The sequence below is a fragment of the Antechinus flavipes genome, chromosome 2, assembly GCF_016432865.1.
Source record: "Antechinus flavipes isolate AdamAnt ecotype Samford, QLD, Australia chromosome 2, AdamAnt_v2, whole genome shotgun sequence".
Lineage (NCBI taxonomy): Eukaryota > Metazoa > Chordata > Mammalia > Dasyuromorphia > Dasyuridae > Antechinus > Antechinus flavipes.
The window spans coordinates 142,808,941-142,831,012 of NC_067399.1; the positions used below are offsets into that span (position 1 = coordinate 142,808,941).

General features: G+C 44.1%; 1 protein-coding gene across 3 annotated transcripts in view; it reads left to right on the forward strand.

Moving 5' to 3' along the window:
* RHOBTB2 (Rho related BTB domain containing 2) overlaps positions 1 to 22,072 on the forward strand; it is a 25,694-nt gene continuing 3,622 nt past the window's right edge. Inside the window, exons 1-9 of one of the 3 annotated variants that reach the window (XM_051975719.1) lie at positions 1 to 196; positions 5,024 to 5,225; positions 11,316 to 11,419; positions 11,779 to 11,964; positions 12,767 to 13,785; positions 14,682 to 14,800; positions 18,792 to 18,942; positions 20,082 to 20,170; positions 20,843 to 20,948. In XM_051975719.1, the coding sequence (XP_051831679.1) occupies positions 135 to 196; positions 5,024 to 5,225; positions 11,316 to 11,419; positions 11,779 to 11,964; positions 12,767 to 13,785; positions 14,682 to 14,800; positions 18,792 to 18,942; positions 20,082 to 20,170; positions 20,843 to 20,948 (2,038 nt within the window). In that variant the 5' untranslated portion in view covers positions 1 to 134. Of the gene's footprint in view, positions 197 to 4,641; positions 4,740 to 5,023; positions 5,226 to 11,315; positions 11,455 to 11,778; positions 11,965 to 12,766; positions 13,786 to 14,681; positions 14,801 to 18,791; positions 18,943 to 20,081; positions 20,171 to 20,842; positions 20,949 to 22,072 lie in introns of those variants that run through there. The other 2 variants (XM_051975721.1, XM_051975720.1) reach the window with 2 other exon arrangements.

Sequence of the window (22,072 nt, forward strand, 5' to 3'; positions counted from 1 at the left end):
GCCGGCTCCGCCGTCCAGCCGGGCCCGGCCGGCCTGCAGTTGGGGGCCAGCCGCACCTAGGACCAGTCTCGGGCCCCGGCCGCCGCATCCTACCTGCACGCACTGGATCGACCCAGGCCACCTACTAAAAATGAATGTGTTTTGCAGGACGAGGTGTGATCCTTGCCCTCCACATTACCCAGTCACATGTAGCGGTGTAAGTAAACGATTAATTCATTTTCCTGGTGGTGGCCGCCAGACCCAGCCCGCGTCCTCCCCTTTCCCTCTAACCCCCTTCCCTCCCCCATTTTGTATCTCGGATCGCTTCCACCCTTCGCCCCCGGGGTCCGTACCACTGTTGCTTGGTTGGGTTGGTGGATTTCACGGGTGGGGGGGAGGGGGTGTGGAGCAACCTTTTCCGGGTTTTGTAGAGAAACGGAGCCGCCTTTACTCCATTGGTGCTTGTGCCGATTCTCCTTTATTTCATGTGTGTGTGTGTGTGTGTGTGTGTGTGTGTGTGTGTGTAGGATAACATTCTCGAAAAAAGAAAAAAGACACCCCAGATTGGTAGCGATATTTTATAGCAATCAGCTGGGTTCTGGCTTTAACTGCCGGCCTAGAAGGCTCGGAGCTTGCACCTTGGCTTTTTCCTGCACCTAAAAATGTTGGTGGCGTTAGTTTTTTCTTGTAGTGGTTGTTTTTTTTTTCTTCTGAAATAATATGGAAAGAGTTCTGGGCCCAGCTTTCCTTTCAGTCAGAATGTTGCATGATGCATCGCCATCTAACCCAGAAATATTTCTGGATCCTAGTAAGAACCACTTTTAATAAAAAGATCATATCTTCCCCTTATTTTTCAGGGTTCTCCTTTCCTTTTTCCTTGTGTAAGATGCAGGATATATGGGAGATTCTCCGGTGGGTTGCTAGGAGACAGAATAGGCTCTCTGGGAAATTCTGTAGTTTCCTTGACAACCAGGGATTGGGGCAGCCTCTAATGAGTAAACATTCTCTTGCTGTGGGTGGGACAAGGGGGCTTTTCTGGATGCTAGTAAGTAGGGGTAAGGTTGAGATGGGAACCCGATGAAAGAACAGTCTAAATAGATCAGGTCTTGTGGGGCTGAGCACAAAGATCTAGGGAAGCAAAGTGAGGAAAATCGATGGGGGAGCATTAAGGATTTTGCGGGGAAGGAGGGTTGCTAAAAGATTGTTTGATAAATAAGGATGAAGGAGTAAATAGGGGTTCATAATTTAGAAAATGGAAAGAAAATCATACTTGCATGTTGGGAGCTGGGGAAAGAAAAGATGAGGAACTGAGTCTTTTTAAGGAGGGTTGTTAGGAGAAAGTCTGGATTTCAGAAGGAAAAAAATCTTCAGAGGATGTTAACAAGGGTCATTTAACTCACATTGTAATACTTTAGGGTTTAGAATGCTGTTTTATACTGATAATTATAATAGAATATATGATATATACTGATAATTATAACAATATATAATTATGTTTTGCAGTAGAAAGCTGTTTTTGTGTCTCAGATACAGGTCCCCATTTAAAATAGGCCTGACTATGCTACCAGTGGCCTGACTTAATTGGGCCATCCTATATTATAGAGGGAGATATAATTACATATATAGATATGGAATCTAGTATTATATAATGTCAGCATTACATAAGAAGAAAAGTAGCTCCTTTCATCCCAGAATCTCAAAGCAATTTGCTGATATGAATTAACCAAGACTCAGGGGACCTCATGAAGTTCTCATCCCCATTTCCCAAAAGGGAAGGTCACGTGCCCTCCAGGGAAGTGAAGTGGTTGGTCCCACTCTGAGACACTTTCCCTAACTGAAACTAGGCAGTGAACAGTTTAACTGGAGAGAGATAGTATATGTTGGAGTAGAGGATATCAAGCAGAATGTGGAGGAATAGTGAGGGAGTCAAATAGAAGAGGAATTTGAAAGAAATCCTGGTCAGTAGATGGGCAACAAAGGGGAATTTTAGATTGGACCAACTCCAGGACATCTTCATGTTTGATTTTGTTGTACAGGACTTTTTCCTTCTCCCTGCCCCTCAGTTTGCTTCTCCTTAAATGTGGCTCATGTGGAAGTCACCTCCCATTGGAGTTTGATTCTCTAAGTGATATCTCATTGGTTAACTGTCCCCTACTTATAACTGGAGTCTTGTATAAGTTTCTTTGCTTTTTTTTTTTCTTTAATCAAAACTAAGTTCAGAGAGGAGAGGAGGGTGGTTATACTAGTCTCAGAGTCCAATCTGTGCAGGAGAGCTGGTTTACCCTAGAAGCACAGATATAAGAGGTTTTTCTCTTCTCACTAACATTCTTATTTCCTGAACCTAGAGTTCTCTGGGAGAAAGTGACCCCTGAATTTTTCCATGGTAGTAATTTTAAGTTGCAAGATTTTTTGTGTGTTGTTTTGTTTTTTAATCATCAGCTTTCCTGCATTACCATTTGATATCCTGTTTCCTTTTGTTATTTTGTGTGTGTGTGTGTGTGTGTGTGTGTGTGTGTGTGTGTGTGTGTGTGTGTGTTTTTATGGAAGCGATTGGGGTTAAGTGACTTGCCCAGAGTCACACAGCTAGGAAATGTTAAGTGTCTAAGGTCAAATTTGAATTCAGGTCTTCCTGACTTCAGGGCTGATGCTCTATCCACTGTGCTACCTAGCTGGCCCATGATATCTTGTTTCCTAAATACTTTCATTATCTAAGCTCCCCCTTCTCTGCCCTCCTCAACCTTCCATCCAAAACACCCTCTACCCAAGTCTACTCACAATCAAGTAAAAAGTACCTACTAAATGGCAGGAACTGTATGTATACTAGGGGTATGAATGACAAAGACAAAATTGAAACTATGACTTCTCTCCCCCTTCTAGTCAGCACCACTGTTCTTATTTTTATCAGAAACCCATTTTTTAAAAAAGTATTGTTAATGAGATGAAGAAAAAAGGGAAGAAGGGACTTTTCCCAAAGGGATAGGACTAAGTCTGGAAAGTGGAGAAGGACTCAGTACTGCAGGATGAGTTTGTCATTCTGAATATCAGCCTGATGCCAGTTTGGTAGGGGCATGTGGGGTGGGGCAGGGGGCACTGTCAGGATATGGGCTACCTTATATTAATGGGATAGAGTGAACCGGGAGGAGATTACCATCCCTGTAAAAATCCCTACTGTACTTTTTTGCTCAGTTGCACCCACTCACAAAAACCTCCGTTGCCATTGTTACTTGGATATTTTGGTTCTGCATTCCTGCACATTGGCACAATGTTACAGCATCCCAGGAGCCTCACAGGAATGTGGGAGCTTCTATTCCCTCCCTCTCAAGCTGGCCTGTAGGGTTGGACGGGTTGGGGAGACAGGCCTGTCTGTGTACTGCCTTCAGATTACTTTCTGCTTTTGTTAAACCTAGAACCTTAATCCAGTTTGCTCCAGCTGCCAGCCAGGACTGCCCAGCCTGGTTGTCCCTGCACACACACTAGACACCTGCCGTAGCCTGCGTGCCCCATATACCCCGAATCCCCTATGCCTCCTTCACCCTTTATGCCCTGCATGCATATACATACCATATAGGCTGCACATGACCTAAACCTTTTGTTCTCATGCATCCCCTGCTCGGCTTGCTTGTCCTGCAGCCCCTGGCTGCGTCTCATAGCCTATGCGGCCGGCCCACCCTGCCTCCTGACCCTACCCTGTATGACCCAGGTGCCTAGAGTATACGCAGGAATGCATGGGCATAGTGTCGGCTCAGCTTTTTTAGGCTTGTACCCAAGCCCTTCCCATTGGAGTGAATTCCCAGGCTACTTGCTGTTACTGCCATTGTGGAGCCTGGTAGGTGTAGCTCCCTTGAGGTTGGGGGGCCTCCCCATGCTACCTTTTTAAATGTCTCTCTGAGACTTGTGACATGGTCACAAGTACTTTCTGCTTGTTTATCTGAATAATGATTCCCCTTTCCTAGTTCTGGAGTTTCTTCTCAACTTGGCAGAGAGGGAAACTGAGGCAAGGGTCGAGTGAGAAAGTAGTCACCATTACATCTGTACTTCATCTAGCAGTTCAGGTGGGGGTCCCTGGGAAGAGCATCCTTTGCTGAAACAGCCATTCAGTGCAGGGAGCTTCCTGCCAGGGACACTCCAGTGACTAATTTCCAAAATGAGGATTCTTTTGTTGAATGAGTGCAAAGTGTCTATGGGAGCTCCACCAGTTTTCTAGAACCAAGACATAGGATGTTATGCCGAAGGTGGGAGTCATGGGAAGAAGGGTTGTAAATAGGGCTGGACAAACTTCCCAGCTTTGCCCTCCTCCTCATCTTTGCGTCCCTGATCTGGGCACAATGAGAATCCTGATTCTAGAAGCTTCCCCAGCCTAGGTTGGCAAGGGGGAGAGAGAGGGGGAGAAAGGAGGAGAGAAACTCCTGAAGCAGCATAAGCCAGGGCTCTGGGGAGAGGAGAAAGGGCTGCTAGCCCCAGGAAAGGCCTGGTAGGAGTTTCCAAAAAGACAAGAGGGGGAAGGGAAAGCCTGCTGCTGGCTTTGACAAGTCCATTAAATTTTAAAGTGGTTCTGCCTCCGTGCATGCTGGGAAGGGGTGGGGACCTGGCTGAGCATCTTCTCTCAGCTGTTTGCTGTTCTATAGCCACCGCTGCGCTAGAAAGAGGAGGGCAGGGGAGAGCAGGGAGGAGGGACAGAGCCTTGTCAGACTGGCACTCCTTTGGTCCAAGTCAGAGGAACCCCACCCGTGCCTCCTCCCCCTCAGATGCCTGGCTTGGAGGTGAGCGCCTGTTAAGAGTGGTCCCCTTCTCCCAGCTGTGGGGGATCCTCGCCCCCTTCTTCCATGCCCAGGCTTCCCCCTCAGTACGAATGTTGGCCCGACCCCCAGAGCCACTCACCACCCCCTCCCCATCCTCCTGCACGGGAAGTTGCCCTGGGGAGTTGTTCCAGCCCAACTCCTCCGTCCCTTGTTAAGAGAGCCTGCTTGGAGTTCAGTACTTTTCTTAAACCCTGGGGGAGATGACGTGGAGAGCGTCCCTGACTAGGCCCGGTCTTTTCTCCCAGGTCCCAATTAATGGATTCTGACATGGATTATGAGAGGCCAAACGTAGAGACCATCAAGTGCGTCGTGGTTGGGGACAACGCTGTCGGCAAGACCAGGCTCATCTGTGCCCGTGCCTGCAATGCCACCCTCACCCAGTACCAGCTACTTGCCACCCATGTGCCCACAGTCTGGGCCATCGACCAGTACCGGGTGTGCCAGGAGGTAAGAGGCACGAGGGGTGGGGCCTCCCAACCTGTGGCTGCAGGCTTCTCTGCCCCGTTTGGGGCTCTTAGCTAACAAGGGAAAAGCTTTCCCAGACACTTAGGGAATACGATCAATTTAGAATTACATGGAAGACTTAGCATCACTTCTCCATTATTTCTAATCAGACAGTCACCCAAAACTCCAACTTGAATAGCTCTAAAATGAGGAATTCAAGTCTGTCAGGCCACTGTGGTACAGAGAATCCTGCTTAGATTCAGTTGGAGTTTAATGACTTCCACTCACTTAATTGGTCTTTTTTCTATTATCTGGAGCCACGCAGAATAAATATAATGCATCTTCCCCATGACAGCCCTTCAAATGATTTGTCAGCTGTCAGTTCCCCCTTAATGCCTTCTCTTTTCCATGTTAGACATCCATTCCTAGTTCCTTCATTCCTCTTATTTTAGCTCATTGTTCCACAGACACGCTTCATTTGATCAATATCTTTGCTAAAAACCATGGTTTCTCCAAACTGACTTAAGATGCTCCAAAAAGTATGGTCTTAACAGCCTAGACACAACAGGATCCTCATCCCTGTCACTCGAGACACTGTCCTATTCAGGTTTTAATTGAGGAAAGGCATTGCGGCATAGTGGATAAAGTTGACGGAGTTTGTAGATCCAAGTTGGGAGGCCCACCTCAGATACTGTCTTTGTGACCTTTCCATGGCACAGGAAACTCTGTAAGACCATAATTTGCAGAACATTTGCTGGTCTATATTGGTAGAGGTAGTTTTCTCCCTGTGAATTCTCTATACTTCTCAGATCACAAGTCCAGGGGAAAAAATAAAGATTAAATTTTTAATTTTTGCCACATTTTGTGACTCACATTGAATTTTCAGTCCACTAAAATGTCCAATTCTTTCTTTTAATGTGAACTAGCTTCATCTCTTACTCCGCAGTTATTCAGTTGATTTTTTGAACCCAAGTGCCAAGTTTTTTACATTTATTTGTTTTTTTTTATATCCTGTTTCTCCTCATCCAATGTATTAACCATCATTTCCAGTTTTATAACTGTCGTTTCTAGTTCCAGTCCAATTAATAAGTATATTAGTTCTGTTCCTGATGTTTTCATTAGAAATCATTAATAAAAACATTAAATGCATTAGAGTCAAAGTTAAAGAGTTCTATAACATACCACTAAAGACATCTTTTAGCTTGACATTGATTTAATTCTCTTTGGTTGATTTACCTAACTATTCTCATGCAGTCTACATTTTTGCATCTTGTCTATAAGGCTATCAAGGGAGACTGTATTAAAATTATTGCTAAATCCAGATCTGTCTTTTTTTAAATGATTTTTTTCATTTAGTATTTTATTTTTCCTCAGTTACATGTAAAAACAGTTTTTAACATTCTCCCCCTTTCCTCCCTCTTCAATCCCCCCCTCATCAACAAGGCAAGCAATTTGATATAGATTATACAAATAAAGTCCTGCAAAGCATTTCCATAATGGATATTTTGTAAAAGAAAACATGGACAAAAAAAAAAAAGAAAAATAATATATGCTTCAATCTGTATTCAGATATTATCAGTTCTTTCTCTGGAGATGGATAGCATTTTTCTTAACTCCTTCAGTTATCTTGGATCATTGTCTTGCTGAGAATAGCTAAGTCATTCACAGCTGATTTAAGATATATCGTCTTTGCAATATTTTCCTCAACTATTAACTGTTAGAAAAGAAAATTAGATTTTAGTAAAAGCATTTTTAATGTATTGTGTTACATACATAGATCCTCTGGCAGTTTTGTTAAAACCTGAGAACTCCTCAGAATAATGTTTTAAAATTAAGGAAATGTTAAAATTTCAATTAATTCCTTTTCCGATTCAAGTTCATGAATCCCCTGAAATCTCTCCAGATCCCTTAGAGATTCATGGACTCCAATTTAAGAACACTTGGTCTAGTAGTATACAACATACTCTGAACGTGTGCCAGCTCCCGGTAATCAGCTTTTTTGTTTTGTAAATATTCTTTGTAACGGTAAACCACTGCCTAATAATTAGTTCCAGAATTTTTTTTTCTTTTCTCACAGTAAATTTTATTGGTGTCTTTTTAAAAAAAAAGTTACCAAAGTTTCCTCCAGCATCCCTTCTCACCTCTCCCCTCCTAAAGAACCATTCCATGTAACAAATAATATGTTAAGGCAAAAGAAAAATTTTAAAAATTTTAAAATTAAAAAACCCAACAAGTCAGTTCTAGAAATTTACTAATCCCTCTTCCCACACTGCTAACATTCTTAAGTCTAGGTCAAACCAGATTAAAATATTGGGAAAGATGTCACAAGATAAAAAATACAATAGAACATAGATAATATGCTGATATGTGGGGTTTTTGAAAAATGCTGGTAAAAAATATGGTGTCTTCTATTTCCCTTCTTGCTCTCCTGTAATTCTTTAATGATCCTTGTCAACAGTTCCTTAAGTTTTCTAGAACAAGTCTAGGATTGACCTAGACAGGCAATTTGAACTTAAGAGAAATTAGCTGCTCCCTTCTTTCTCACTGGTCTTTGATTTTCAGACCTTCTCGAAGTGCTTTTGTTCTTCGCTTTCCAGTCTGAAAATTCTTCTCCTTGACAAGAGAAATTGGAAACCAAATAACTGTTGAATAGTTAGTTCCATTTTCTCTTTGTCATCTCTTAAATATTATACTGCATTCTCACCAACTGCTGGCCATTCTCCTCCTTGTTCTTTCTGCACCGAAACATACTCTTTTAAAATTTTGTTGTTACACGCAGCATTTTTTTTCTGCAAGCCTCAGCTCGTTTTCATCTTAGCCTTCCTGCTACCATTCTTATAGGAGCTTGCCAGGATTTTGTTTTTTTTCCTTGATTATGTGCCATTTGCAACTACTACTATTATTATTTTGCCATCATGTAAAAGCTGAGCTAAACTAAAGCATCTTGTAAAGCCAAATTGGTTTCTTTAGAACTCTTCCATTTTCCTCATCCTTTTTCTAGTTAGCGTATTATCTTTGTTGTTCTATCCTTCTTGAGCTGTCTTAGGTCATAGCATCATAGGATCATAGGGTGATAGATTTAGAATTGGAGGTCATCTGGCCCAAGCCTGTCCTTTTATAGATAAGGAACCAACTGTGACTAAGTAGCAGATTCATATTTTGAACTACATCCCTCCAACTCTAAATCCTACATTCTGCCCGCTAATAAGATTTAAGTGTTTTGTTGATTGTTGTATCTTGCTTTTTTGGGTTGTCTTGTAGTTTGGTTTTGGTTTTTGTTTTGTTTTTACATTGGTTAAACTTCTGTAAGAAATTATGAAGACTATCCATTTCCCATTTTTCAGAGTCAGTCACTTTGGGGAGGGGTGTTGGTTCACAAGGTTAAGACTAGAACTGAAAGAGCCTCAGAGGTGTCTCTTTCTCCCCTCATCCTCCCTCTCCCCCCCCCCCATTTTATAGAAGAGGAAAATGAGACCCAGGAAATTTAAGTGACTATCTCCCATAGCTTAGCCAGGTAGTAAATATCACAAGTGACACTTGAAACTGGGTTCTCTGACTCCAAAGCCAGTGTTCTTTCCATGGTGTTGCTCTTATAATTACATTGTATGTACTTTTTATACTTGTAGTTAGGTGTTGCATTTCATTCATTCATTTGTGAGGCAGTCAGAATTGATTTAACGTCATATGGCTACTAGTAAGTGTCAAGTGTTGGTCATTATGAATGTTAACATTATGAACATTATGAATGTTCTCATTCAGCATAATGAACATAATGTTAACGTTTTCTTAGTGCCAGAAATTCAAAAACAAAAATGAAAGAAACCCCTACTTGGAGTTTACATTCTGCTTAGGAAGAAGATAGTGTGAACATGTAAACTTAAAATACAAATATATGTATGTATGTAAAGTAATTTCTATATTTTGACCTTTGCTAATACTTTGGTCACATAATGGAGAAGCAGAACTCATTGGAAAAGATCCTGATGTTGGGAAAGACTGAAGGAAAAAGGAGAACATGGCAAAAGATGGGATGGATAAGTAGTTTTGTGGGAGTGCAATGAATAGGAGCTTGAAGAGACTTTGGGAGATGGTGAAGGATATAAAGTCTTGAAGTGTATTGGTCCATAGGATTGCAAAAAATTGGACATGACTGAATGACCAAACAATAAATAACTAGTTGACTAGTTGATGATACAAGTATATGTAGACAGCTTAGAGGATTCCCATAGATTTCTCATTCTCTTTTTGGAGAATTGTATTTATGATTCAAAAGCTTGAGATTTCTGAGTAATTCTCAAGTACCTCTATTTCTCAGCATTTGGTTTTGAACTTCAGTGGCTCTCTAGTCCAACCCATCTGAGAAAGCCTTTACAAGTGGACCTTCTGGACCTCTACAGAGGAGGGAGGAACCTGCCACCTTCCTTCCAGGCAGCCATGCTCTTTTGGGATGGTAGTCGTTGTGTTAGGAAGTTAAGTCCTTGACAGCTTTCTCCCATTCTGTTTTGGCCTTTTGGTGCCAAACAGAACAAGTCTTATTTTCACATGACAGCCCCTGAAATGCTTGAAGATTCTTAATCGTAGATCATATATTTTTTCCAATGTGCTGTTTTCACAAAAATCTAGAACAAAAAAATTTGGGGAGCACTTTTTGAATCACTATGTGTCAAGATACCGTATATTGTATATTGCCTTGCTTTGGAGGCTCTTGTTAAGTCCTTAAGAGTTTTTTCACCTTTTGTTCTCTGAGAAGATGGTTTCAGAAATCTTACAAGAGTCAGCAAAGTCAGCAAAGATTTATTAAGCACCTTTATTGTGCCCAGCACTGGGTTAAATGCTAGGGATACAAAAAAAGGCAAAAATGGTCCTCCTTATCCTCAAGGAGCTCATAATCTAATGAGGGTAGACAAATCAGTAAACAACTACCTACATACAACATATAGACAGGATAAATGCAAGCTAATACTTGGGGGAAGATACTAAATAAAATGAAGGGGTATTGGTTATTTCCTTCTTGGAAAAGTGGGGTTTTAATTGAGAATTGAGGGAAATTAGGAGGCAAGAGACAAAGGGAGACACATGGGAAATAGCCAGTGAAACAAACGGTATCATAAATGGGATTATTGCCTTGTCAAGCACAATGATAACTCCATCAGTTGCTATACTTGTGTCACATGGAAGACTTTTGAACCTTTCATCCCTTTAGCTATAGCTTTTTCATACTTTCCATTTACTTCTATCTTTTCTTCACATGCTTGGAAAACTACTTTTTATGTCAATGGTGCAAGTGAGATGACATATCATCCTTTGCTAACATATAGTCCAAGATGATGTGGCCACTTTTCCCCCCACTATTTTTCTTGCATTTGTTTCAACTGAGTCTTTTTGGTCTGGATTGAGTTCAGAAGAACAATCCCCTTCTTTAAAATGAGGCAGCCAAATGCTGCTGTAGATATGGTTCTGGATCTGATGTAAACGAGACCAATTCTAATCTGGCCTTGGACACTGTGCTAGTTGTGTTGTTTCCTCAGCTATAAAGTGAAGACAATTTATTACATCCCCCCCAGGGTTGTTGTGAAGATAAAATGAGATAGTATTTGTAAAAATGCTTTGTAAGCCTAAACATGCTATATAAAACTGCAAGTTATTAAGAAATTGGTGATCAGGAATAGAAATGTACTTGGGATTTAGGAACCTGAAGTTTTGTCCTAACCCTAAGCTGTCCTAGAGCCTCCTAAGCTTTGGAGGCTCTCATATTTTTGGAAGCATGTGACAAGTAAAGAAGAATTTAAAAAATAATGGGTGCACATGGTATTAAAAAGCCTTTGGTCCTTGTCTACAATAGGCAAGTAAGTAAAGGGAACTAGGACTGGAAACCTGGCAAGAATACCTGTATTCTCACTTTCTCAATACTGCTTTAGAACTTTTAGGGTTTTCTTTTGCTGTAAAGGTTGCCTTTGGTATATGTTTTATCCTTAAAGAAATATTGAGTTAGGGGAGACCCAAACTGCTTGAATTTTTCAGGGCTCTGCTTCTCGGGTCCTTTAGCTGATTTATAGATTCCTAAACAGATTCTCTTTTTCCTCCTCCTTGAAGGTACTGGAACGTTCCCGGGATGTGGTAGATGATGTCAGTGTGTCCCTTCGTCTGTGGGACACCTTTGGAGACCACCACAAAGACCGGCGCTTTGCTTACGGGAGGTAGGACCAGCCCCTGGCTGTCTGCAGGGAGCCAGGTGGGTGGGTTTTTCCCCCTTCACTAGGGAGGGAGGTGGAGTTGAATCACCTTGCGTTTCAGTATTCTAAGGAGTGGGGAGGAACTGTAATATCAAAGTCCCTCAGGATAAAAAATATATCTGGGTCTCCTCATATCTAATGATCCTATTACAGATGTGCCCGTAGATATTGTTTTCTGTGTGAAGCTGGAATTTCTCTTTTTTGAGTGTTGCATTTGTACATGTGTGTATATATGTGTGCATGCATATATATAATAATGTTAACACTGTCTGAAAGAGGTGACTCCCTAACAGCACCTACTTCTTTATCATCCCCTCCTCCAGATCAGATGTTGTGGTTCTTTGCTTCTCCATTGCTAATCCCAATTCCCTGCACCATGTCAAGACAATGTGGTACCCAGAAATCAAGCACTTTTGTCCACGGGCTCCTGTCATCCTAGTGGGATGCCAGCTGGACCTACGCTACGCTGACTTGGAAGCCGTCAATAGGGCCAGGCGCCCTTTGGCCAGGTAAAGGGATCTGGAGCAATCTAGGATGGGAGGGTAGTGGTGCTGACTTTCCCTCTGAAAAGAGCTAAAGGAGGAAAGCCTTGGAAAAAATCAAGAGTGAAGAAAAAGATGGGAAAGAAGAGAAGGGAGGCTGGAGATGAAGGTCAAAGGAGGAAAATAGATTATGTTCTTAGGTGAGAAATAGAGGGAAGGTCCCAAGAGCACTGAGGTCTCTTTCCTTAACCATTATCTCCTTTTTATCTGCATATGCTTGATATCATCTGGAGTTGTAAGCTAGAATTTTTCCCAGTCCAATTGCACATTCATTTAGTAAATGTTTTATTGAGCTAGCGTTGTTGTGGTAGGAGGTATGGGAGATTAAAAAAAAAGATTTATTACCTCAAGAATTTCAAAATCTAGTTGGGGAATCAAAATTTTTAAAAAGCACAATAGGCTAGTCAGTGGTTAGGTAGAGACACTGAGTATCCCAAGGGAAAGCAAAGAGTGGGCTAGCATGGCCAGGAACTGCTTCACGGAGGAGGATGCTGGGTTAATCTTAGTGTGTCAAGTTTAGGTATCAAGTTTAGGTGGGCCAAGGATAGATAAGATAGGTAAGATAGACAGACAGATACGGAATTTGAATAGGTCAAAGAGCAGAAGTGAGCAACCTGAGCTGAGTGCCAGGAGAGGTGTACACATGGGAGGGCCTGCCCAGGGGGATCCGGATGTTGGATAGATTTTCTGGTCTTTGGCATGAGTTTAGGGGAGAGCTCCTCCCTCCTTCCACCACCCACCCACCATTTCTCTCCCTCCCCCTACCCAGGCCCATCAAGCCAAATGAAATCCTGCCTCCTGAGAAGGGCCGAGAGGTGGCCAAGGAGCTGGGCATCCCTTACTATGAGACCAGTGTGGTGGCACAGTTTGGCATCAAAGATGTCTTTGACAATGCCATCCGGGCAGCCCTCATTTCGCGTCGCCACTTGCAGTTCTGGAAGTCTCACCTGCGCAATGTCCAGCGCCCTCTGCTCCAGGCTCCCTTCCTCCCCCCCAAGCCTCCACCTCCCATCATCGTGGTTCCCGACCCCCCCTCCACCACCGAGGAGTGTCCCGCCCACCTCCTGGAGGACCCTCTCTGTGCGGACGTCATCCTGGTGCTGCAGGAGCGGGTGCGCATCTTTGCCCACAAGATCTACCTCTCCACCTCCTCCTCCAAGTTCTATGACCTATTCCTCATGGACCTGAGTGACGGAGAGCTGGGGGGCTCCTCTGGGTCGGGAGGCCCCCGCTTAGAGGAACCTCAAGTTCACTCTGACCACCCCCACCACCATCACCACCACCACCATGGGCGGGACTTCCTGCTGCGCGCAGCCAGCTTTGATGTCTGTGAGAGCACAGAGGAGGGCGGTGGTCCTGGCCCGGCCGGGCTTCGAGCTTCTACCAGTGACGGGATCCTTCGGGGCAATGGAGCTGGCTACTTGCTTGGGCGTGGCCGGGTCCTCTCCTCCTGGAGTCGTGCTTTTGTGAGTATTCAGGAAGAGATGGCTGATGACCCCCTCACCTACAAGTCGCGACTGATGGTGGTGGTGAAGATGGATGCTTCGATTCAGCCTGGACCCTTCCGGGCCGTGCTCAAGTATCTCTACACCGGAGAGTTAGATGAGAATGAACGGGATCTCATGCACATCGCCCACATTGCCGAGCTGCTGGAAGTATTTGATCTGCGCATGATGGTTGCCAACATCCTCAACCACGAGGCCTTCATGAACCAAGAGATCACTAAGGCCTTCCATGTCCGAAGGACCAACCGGGTCAAGGAGTGTCTGGCCAAAGGCACATTTTCAGGTATGGGGTGGCAGAGTGGGCAGGAGAGTTGGCGAGAACACCTGCAGTGGGGAGTAGTGAGAGGAGCCAGAGAGGGAATGCCTTCACTTATGTTGTCCTTGAATCTTGGTTAGCTCATATCTCATAATGGGCTTTGGTTCACTCCGGCTTCCTTCATGATAACCAAAGAGGGGTCAGGGCAGTCCCTCCTGAGCTAGCGCGTGAGTGAAAAGGCAGTCACTACTTGGCTTTAAGCAGAGTCCTTTTCTCCCCTGGGCCTTGAGTACCCTTCTAAACTCTCCAGGGGCTATCTCCCTCCCGTCTGATGGCACTATTCCCAGAATTTTCTCTCATTCCCTGTCCCTCAGCATCACCTTTCTTCTGGAACGTGGGAAGGCCTAAGACAAGAGAGATTTGGAATCAAGAGTTTTGCTGTTAAGTAACTGGGATACTTAGTTTCTCGTGCTTTGAATCACTATGTCATCTAATCCTTAGGCTTTGTATTAAAAGAACAGTGGGGTCCATGGGATGACAGCTTAGGTACTATGGAGATGAGAGCAAGGAAATACTCAACATGAATTGGAGAAGGTGAAGTTTTAAGGAGAGGCTTTAATTGCTGGCAGATCTATTCTGGCAGCCTAGAAAGTAGTTCTTTGTTTTAAAATTAAATTTTATTTTCAATTGAAGATCTACCTTATCTTCATCTATCTATCTCCTCCTCCCAACCCCGTGTTCAGAAAGCAAAGAACAACTGTTATAAAGACTATGGTCAAGAAAAACATTGCTACATTGACCATGTCAATTGTGTTTAAATTATTTTCCTGTCTCTGTTCACTTCACTTTGCCTTGGTTTATACAAGTCTCCTGGGAAGTAGTTCTTTTAACTTCCTCTGTAACCCTTGCTCTTTCCTGTGTAGATGTGACCTTCATCCTGGATGATGGAACCATCAGTGCCCACAAGCCGCTACTGATCTCCAGCTGTGACTGGATGGCTGCCATGTTTGGAGGGCCATTTGTGGAAAGCTCAACCAGGGAGGTGAGGATTTATGGCAGTGTGGTGTGAAAGGGTTCAACAAGGGAGGTGAGGATTTATGGAGGTGGAGCATCAAGGGGATAGGCTCATCAATTAGCAGGTATTAAGTGCCTACCGTGTGTCCACATTGTGCTAGGGATAATGCCTGTTTAGGCAAATAGGCTAGTAGAGAGACAAGAATTTATGAAACAGCTAGAAGAATCTTAAGTGTGTCAAAAAAAGAAATCTCTTTTGCCCTTAAACCGCTTTCCAGATTACCTATTTCTGTTGATGGTATCACTATTCTAGTTTTGCCCATACTTGAAAATTAATTGGTGACCTTTGATTAATCTTTAATTTTCATTTATGACCCTGAGAGACCCATGCCTTCTTTGGAAATATGTCTTGCATCCATCTTTTCTGTGTTCTAAAGTACCACTTTTATTTCAGGCCCTCATTAGCAGTCTCACCCGCATTCTTGGTCATTCTATATCCCTGCCATAAAACTAGTCTTCCCAAAGCCACACACAGGTCATCTCCTCATCTTAAAAACCTTCCACTGCTGACAGGATCAAGACCTAACTCCTCCCTGGCAAGTTGGTCTTGCCTCTCCATCCCTGTGCCTCTCCTTCTGCAGCCCCTTTCTCACTTCTGTTCCTCCAACTAGCATCCTCTGAGGTAGGCTTGGCTCAGTCTTGAAAGCCACCTCTTTGTCCACAATAATAGTTGCATTCATAGATTCATGTTTACACAGTGGTGCTAAGTGAAAGAGGTATTTACATTTTATAGGAAACTGAGGTCCTGAACTGCAAGGGAACACTTTTGAAGCTCACGTTCCTATGGAATGCTAATGTTTGCAAGACTTTTTCTTTTTTAATTTTGGTTATAATTACCCAGTAAGGTGGGTAGACAGCACTAGCCCTGTTTTACAGATAAGAAAATTGGGGCACTCTGATCACATTTACAGATGAGATAAAGCAAGGAGGGATGGCTGACAGTAGATGACAGGATCCAGAGGAAATCTTGGCAATCTGGAACATTGGGCTGAAAATGTGCAAAGATGAAATTTTAAGAGGAATCAATCTAAAGTCCATCACTTGGATCTGAAAAGTTGGCTTCAAAAGTAGAAGTTGGAAGCTTGTAAGACAGCAGTTTGTCTGAGAAAAGATCTGGGTGTTCGAGAGGATGGCAGAACTCAATATGAATCAGCAGGGGGGATGGCAGCTAGAAGTTAAATTTGAATCGCAGGCTAGTTAAGGAGGACATTTCTTTGGTGATTCTGGCCAGTTCCAATGGTCTTGTGATAGAGCCATCTGCACCCAGAGAGGGAACTGTGAAGAACTGCGTGTGATCACAACATAGTATTTTCATCTTTTTGTTGTGGCTTGGTTGCATTTTATTTTCTTTTTTTCCTTTTGATTTTTCTTGTGCAGCATGATGATTGTAGAAATATGTATAATATTGGATTACTACTTGCCCTCTAGAGGAGGGGATGGGGGGAAGGAGAAAAAGAAATTTGGAATACCAAGTTTTGCAAGAAAACTATCTGTGCATGTGTTTTGAAATAAGCTTTATTTAAAAAAAAAAAAAAAGGATAACATTGCTTCGAGGAATAAGGAGATGGCCGTCCTCCTGGTCTCTGTTCTATAGTCAGATCACATCTGGAGTGTTGTGTTCAGTTCTTAGGAAAAACAGTAGTTAGCTGGAGTGACTAGAGTAGCTGGGATAGTGATGGAACATGCGTTTATGCCATTGTGAGGATAGAGGTTTAGTCTGGAAAAGGGGAGTGATAGGGAGACATGGTAGGTAGCAGATAAGTGTTTGAAGGGCTGACATGTGAAAGAGGGGGCCAGCCAGGTGGTGCAGGGGTTCAGAGTGCCAGATATGGAGTCAGAAATTCCTGAATTCAAATCTTGTCTTGGATGCTTACTAGCTGTGTGTGACCCTGGACAAGTCACTTACCCAGACTTTTTGCCTCAGTTTCCTCATCTGTAAAATAAGCTAGAGAAGGGAATGGCCAACCCCTCCAGTGTCTTTGCCAAGAAAACCTCAAGTTGGGGCCATGAAGAGCCAGATTCTACTGAACAAAATAGCAGATGCCTTATTTCTTGAAGATTAGGAACAATGAAATCAAAGAGGCTCAGAGAGCCTGAGTTTCCAAAAGCGGAACCAAGCTGCCTTAGGAGCCAGTGGAACCTCCCCCACCATTGGAAGTCTTTTTACCCAGCAGTTCTGGGTTTGGCTGCATGCAAAGTCCCTCCCAGCTGACATGACTTGTATGTGGTCACATAGCCGGCAGGTATGCAGCTTAACACTTCCAAACCAGGCTCTTATGCTCCACTCCAAGATCACATTGCCTCTTGGGACTGACCTTCCCACTGCCTTGCTTTCACCCTACTCCCAAAGGGTAGGCCCCCCCATCCTTCAGCACCTAGCTTTAGTTCCCCCTTCTCTTCAGGAGGTGAAGCTCTCCTGAACCCCAATAATAACACTGCTGTATAAATCTTCCTTTTGACACTGGATTCTAGAGGGTCTTGTCTCAGTCTGTCCCTGAGGTTTTGAAACCGAAAGGAGGCTTTCCCAGTAGTGTTTAAAGCAAAAGACTTTTATTATGACCTTCAGAGGAATCCTGGCTTACTCGCCCTAGTGTGAGTATGAGATGCCTGGAGGTAAAGACAGGGACATTAAAAGATACAATCGGGGAAGTTGCAGGATGTTTGCATACAGCATCTGTGGACAACGGCATGAACAGAGGAAGTCAAGGGTATCCTGCAATGGGCCTGACAAATTCAGCATCTGCCAAACTCCTCTCTCCCTGGTGCTTGTGGCAAATACCAGGGTCATACCACGATGGCTCAATTATACAGGTTAAGGCCGTGAGTTTGAAAGGGAGAGAACAGATTATCATCATGCGTTCATGTGTTCCCTATCTTCGATGTCACAGACAAGGAGACACCGCAGTGTGAGGCTAGGGGAAGTCCCTGCTACATTAGCAGGGGCCAAGAGAAGTCTGCGGAAGTTTCCAGCCTGCGGCAGGAAGAAAGGACTTGTCTCTAGAGCAGCAGTAACTCCCGCCCTGTGGATCTCAGAGAAGCCAAGTCTTTGGGACTATCCTGGTGGGCCGCAGTGTCTCCCAACTACACCATAAGTTCTTTAAAGAAAGGGTGTTTTGTATGTCTTGGTATCCTCTACCACACTAAGTAATGGTTGGGCACATAGTAGATGCTCCAAAAAGACACGAGGAACGGAGAGAATCATTCAAGACAGTCAACTATCGAGTGTTAGGCTATAGGGCAGAGATTCTAGTGGTAATTAAAGGGCATAAGGTGAGGACAGATGATCAGTGTAGGCAAGAGTTAGTTAACATTTGGCTCCCCCCAGTCCCTCCTTCCCTCTCCCCCACCCCCTTTAACTTAGCAGCCAGTGGAGTTGTTGTGGGCCTCCGGGGCTGACTAGGACTTGTCTCCTTGTGTGGCCAAGGGCCCGTGGCTTTGCTCTCCACTCTGCTGGGGATCTCAGAGAAGCCGGCGGGCCCCGAGGTTCTAGCTGGGCCTTGAAGGACCGCGGCTCAGGAGAAAGCATTTTTCAGCGGCACAGCTCCGAAGTGATCTCACAAGCCCAGGGCCAGAGCATCAAAAGCCAGAGGAAGAATCCAGCTGGCCCTCACTTCCCCCTTCCTTGGTTTTTGTTCGGAGCTGGCAACACAAGGCTCTCGGAGCTAAAGGAGGTCTCCACGTGAGAGGGAGGGAGGGAAGGCGGCTGGGGGCGGGGTCTGAGCCTCGGCGGGGATAGATCTCGGGGGCTCACGGAACGGGACGGCAGACAGGCTGGGGGAGCAGTCCAGCCAGACATTTATTAAGCAGTTGCTGTGTGCCAGGCGCCGTGCTCAGACCCGGAGCTTCCAGTCTAGTCGGGGTCAGCCACACGGAGGCCACGGGATAACCGGCAGCGGGAAGGCTGCAGCGCCCCCTGGCGGCCCAGCCTCGCGCTGATCTGGTGGTCTCGCCTCCTCCAGGTCATGTTTCCCTACACCAGTAAGAGCTGCATGCGCGCGGTGCTGGAGTACCTCTACACGGGCATGTTCAGTGCCAGCCCTGACCTGGATGACATGAAGCTCATCATCCTTGCCAACCGGCTCTGTTTGCCTCACCTGGTTGCCCTCACAGGTAACGCGGCTCCCCACCCCCCACCCCTGCCTCTCGATTCCGGGCGTTAGTGGATCAGAATCGGCCGCTGTGCCGCGGTGCTCGTCACCTTGTAGGATTGGGTTTGCAACGCGGAGCTACAAAGCATTTCTTTTCGTTTTTTTCATTTTTAATAGTTGGCTATTTATTTCTTAATAAATAGTTCTAGTTCCAGCAGCTGCTACAAGGTTGAGGAGTAGTCCTTGGACTAGGGACTCATCCTTTTGGCAGTTAGGTGGCGCCATAGTACAGAGAGCCTCAGGCACTTACTAGCTGGGCAAGTCACGTTTGCCTCAGTTTCCTCATCTGTAAAATGAGCTGGAAAAGGAAATGGCAAACCACCCTAGTATCCTTACCAAGAAAACCCCAAATGGGATCATGAAGAATGAGACACACCCAAGGACTCATTCTTTTATAACAGCTATACTTGCAATAAGTGTGGCCAACTAAGTTAAAAAACAGTACTAGCTGGCATTAAAGTAACAAATATCAGATCCTCAAAACAACCCTAGGAGATAGGTGCTTTAATTATTTTACGATTCAGGAAACTGAGGCTAACAGGCTTAATTAAGTGACTTGCCCAGAGTCACCCAGCTAAGTAAGTGTCTAAGACCAGATTTGAACTCAGATCTTACTGATTCCAAGTCTAGTGCTCTAGCCATTTGCTACCTAGTTGCCTCAATTTTGTTTTTTCTATAAAAATGGAACTTATTAAAATGAGGAACATAAATATTTACTGGGAGTTTTTTTAAAGGATCATGTAATACATTTGAGATTTAAAGAAAATATGTAATTAAGTATACCATTCACTGATTTTTAGCTGTTATACAATAAAATCCTGGTTTCCCCCTAAATCTGAGTATTTTTCAATAGATTTCCCACTTTTTTGACTTTTTTTTTTTTTGGCTTATGAGGTTTTGTTCTTGGTTCTAGGATGCCAGCCACTCTTGCCAGGTATCTAAACTCTTACAACAGCCTTTTTTCTTCTTATAGCTATAAAAGAGCATGCAAAAGCATATATGGCCTCTTACAATCTTATGAATGAATAATTTGTATATTTTGTGTGGGCCTCTGTCTATGCATCCGTTGCCCTAACTGATTTCTATATATGTTTGTCACAGAACAATACACAGTCACTGGACTGATGGAAGCCACGCAGATGATGGTAGACATAGATGGAGATGTCCTTGTGTTTCTGGAACTGGCTCAGGTAACTGGGGCTGGGAGATGCTAATTACTCAGCATCCCACTTCTGAATTGGGGCCATCCATGCAAAAGCTACTACTCAGAGCTGGTATGGAGGAAACAAAACCTGTCTCTCCTGAATCCATGCACTCATCTGCTTGGCAAACAGCAGAAAAGAAGCCCCCCTCTCCCCCCAGAGGTGGGATAGATAGAGGAGCTCAATCTTAAGGCCTTGATGGGAGCCCCCACTTTTGAGGGACAGACAAGACTACTCACACAGCGTGCCTAGAATCCTCTTGGCACTAGTTTCTTTGGGTTAAGGCATTAGATGTAATATGCAGCCCATCAGTCAGCTACATCTTACAGCACATTAAAACAGACTCCTTTCTAGGTTGGTGACTGACTTCAGTGGGGTGGTGGGGAGAGAGTGGAGAAGAGAAGAAATTGGAAGTGTAGGATATGATTAGGGAAGTTAGGCCTAGGTCATTAAGGGAGCAGGACGACATTTGATAGTATGTCATGGAGGCAATTTTGCCTAACTTGGCAAACCCTTACTTAAGATGATGGGGAAAGAGCAGAGAGATTTCAAAGATTCCGTGTCTATGCTCCTTCGTCCAGAATTTTACTTTTGAAGATGAGTGATTATAAGTCAACTACTGTAACATCTGGTAAAAAAAATGTTTTGTTCAATTTCCAGTTCCACTGTGCATACCAGTTGGCTGACTGGTGTCTCCACCACATCTGTACCAACTACAACAATGTCTGCCGGAAATTTCCCCGGGATATGAAGGCCATGTCTCCAGGTGAGGGCTTTCGGTCTCAGTTCCCCACCTTCTTAACCCCACTTTGTCCCTTTTTCTGTAAGCTATGGACCATTAAAAATCATGCCTGAGCCTTTTCTCTGGGCCCAGGAATACTGGGAAACAGCAGTCTGGTCTTTAATAATAATAGCTAGCATTTATGTAACACTAAAGGCCAGCTACTATGCTAAGTGCTTCACAATGATTTTGTCATTTGATCCTCACAACAATTGTGGGAGGTAGGTGCTACCCATTTTATAGATGAGGAAACTGAGGAAAACAAATCAAGTAACTTGTGCAGGGTCTTTTAGTAAGTGTCAGAGGCTAATTTGTGAATTCAGGTCTTCCTTAGTGCAGGTCAGGGACTCTCTCCCCCGAGCCACATACATTGGCTGTATGGGAGGAGTCATTGGAGCCTGTGATTTTGAGATGGAAGCTAGGATCTTCAAAAGCCTAGGAGCTTGGATGAAGAGTGCCTGCTTGTGCTGGGCAGGGGTCGGGGCCCCAAGCCCCCTCTGTATTGCAGTAGTGCAGCCCAGGGATTATGGGGGTGCTAATGAGCTGGAAAAGGGCAAGAGACCAGGACATGGCCTAGGATGGGGGGTGAGGGTGGGAAGCAGCAATTAAGATTGGTATTCTGCCCAGGGTGGCGTAGTAGAAAGAGCATGAAATTTTGAAGCCCAAAAAACTGGGTTCAGATTCTGACTCTGCTACTCGTATATTTTTTATGTTACTTTGGACAAGTCATTTTTCCAGTGGGGGGATTAGTTTCCTCATCTTCAAAATGAAGGAGGAGGTAGATTTAGGCCATTTCCCCAAGGTCCCTTCTGGCTCTAAAATCTCAGATTTAGGCCATTTCCCCAACGTCCCTTCTAGCTCTAAAATCTCAGATCACTTCAGACCTTTAACTTTGAAGATAAGGTCCACAGGAGCTGATTCTCCCTGACTAAGTCTGGTGTCTTGTCCACTACACCAGAATGCCTCTCAAGGCATCCTTTGAGACCAGGTACAAAGGTTGCCTATCTTTTTTTTTCTTTTTCTTTTTCTTTTTTTGAGGAAATTCAATTTATTAACACAAAATAAGAGGAAAAATCTGTACCATGCACCTTTGGGGGGGAGGAGGAAGC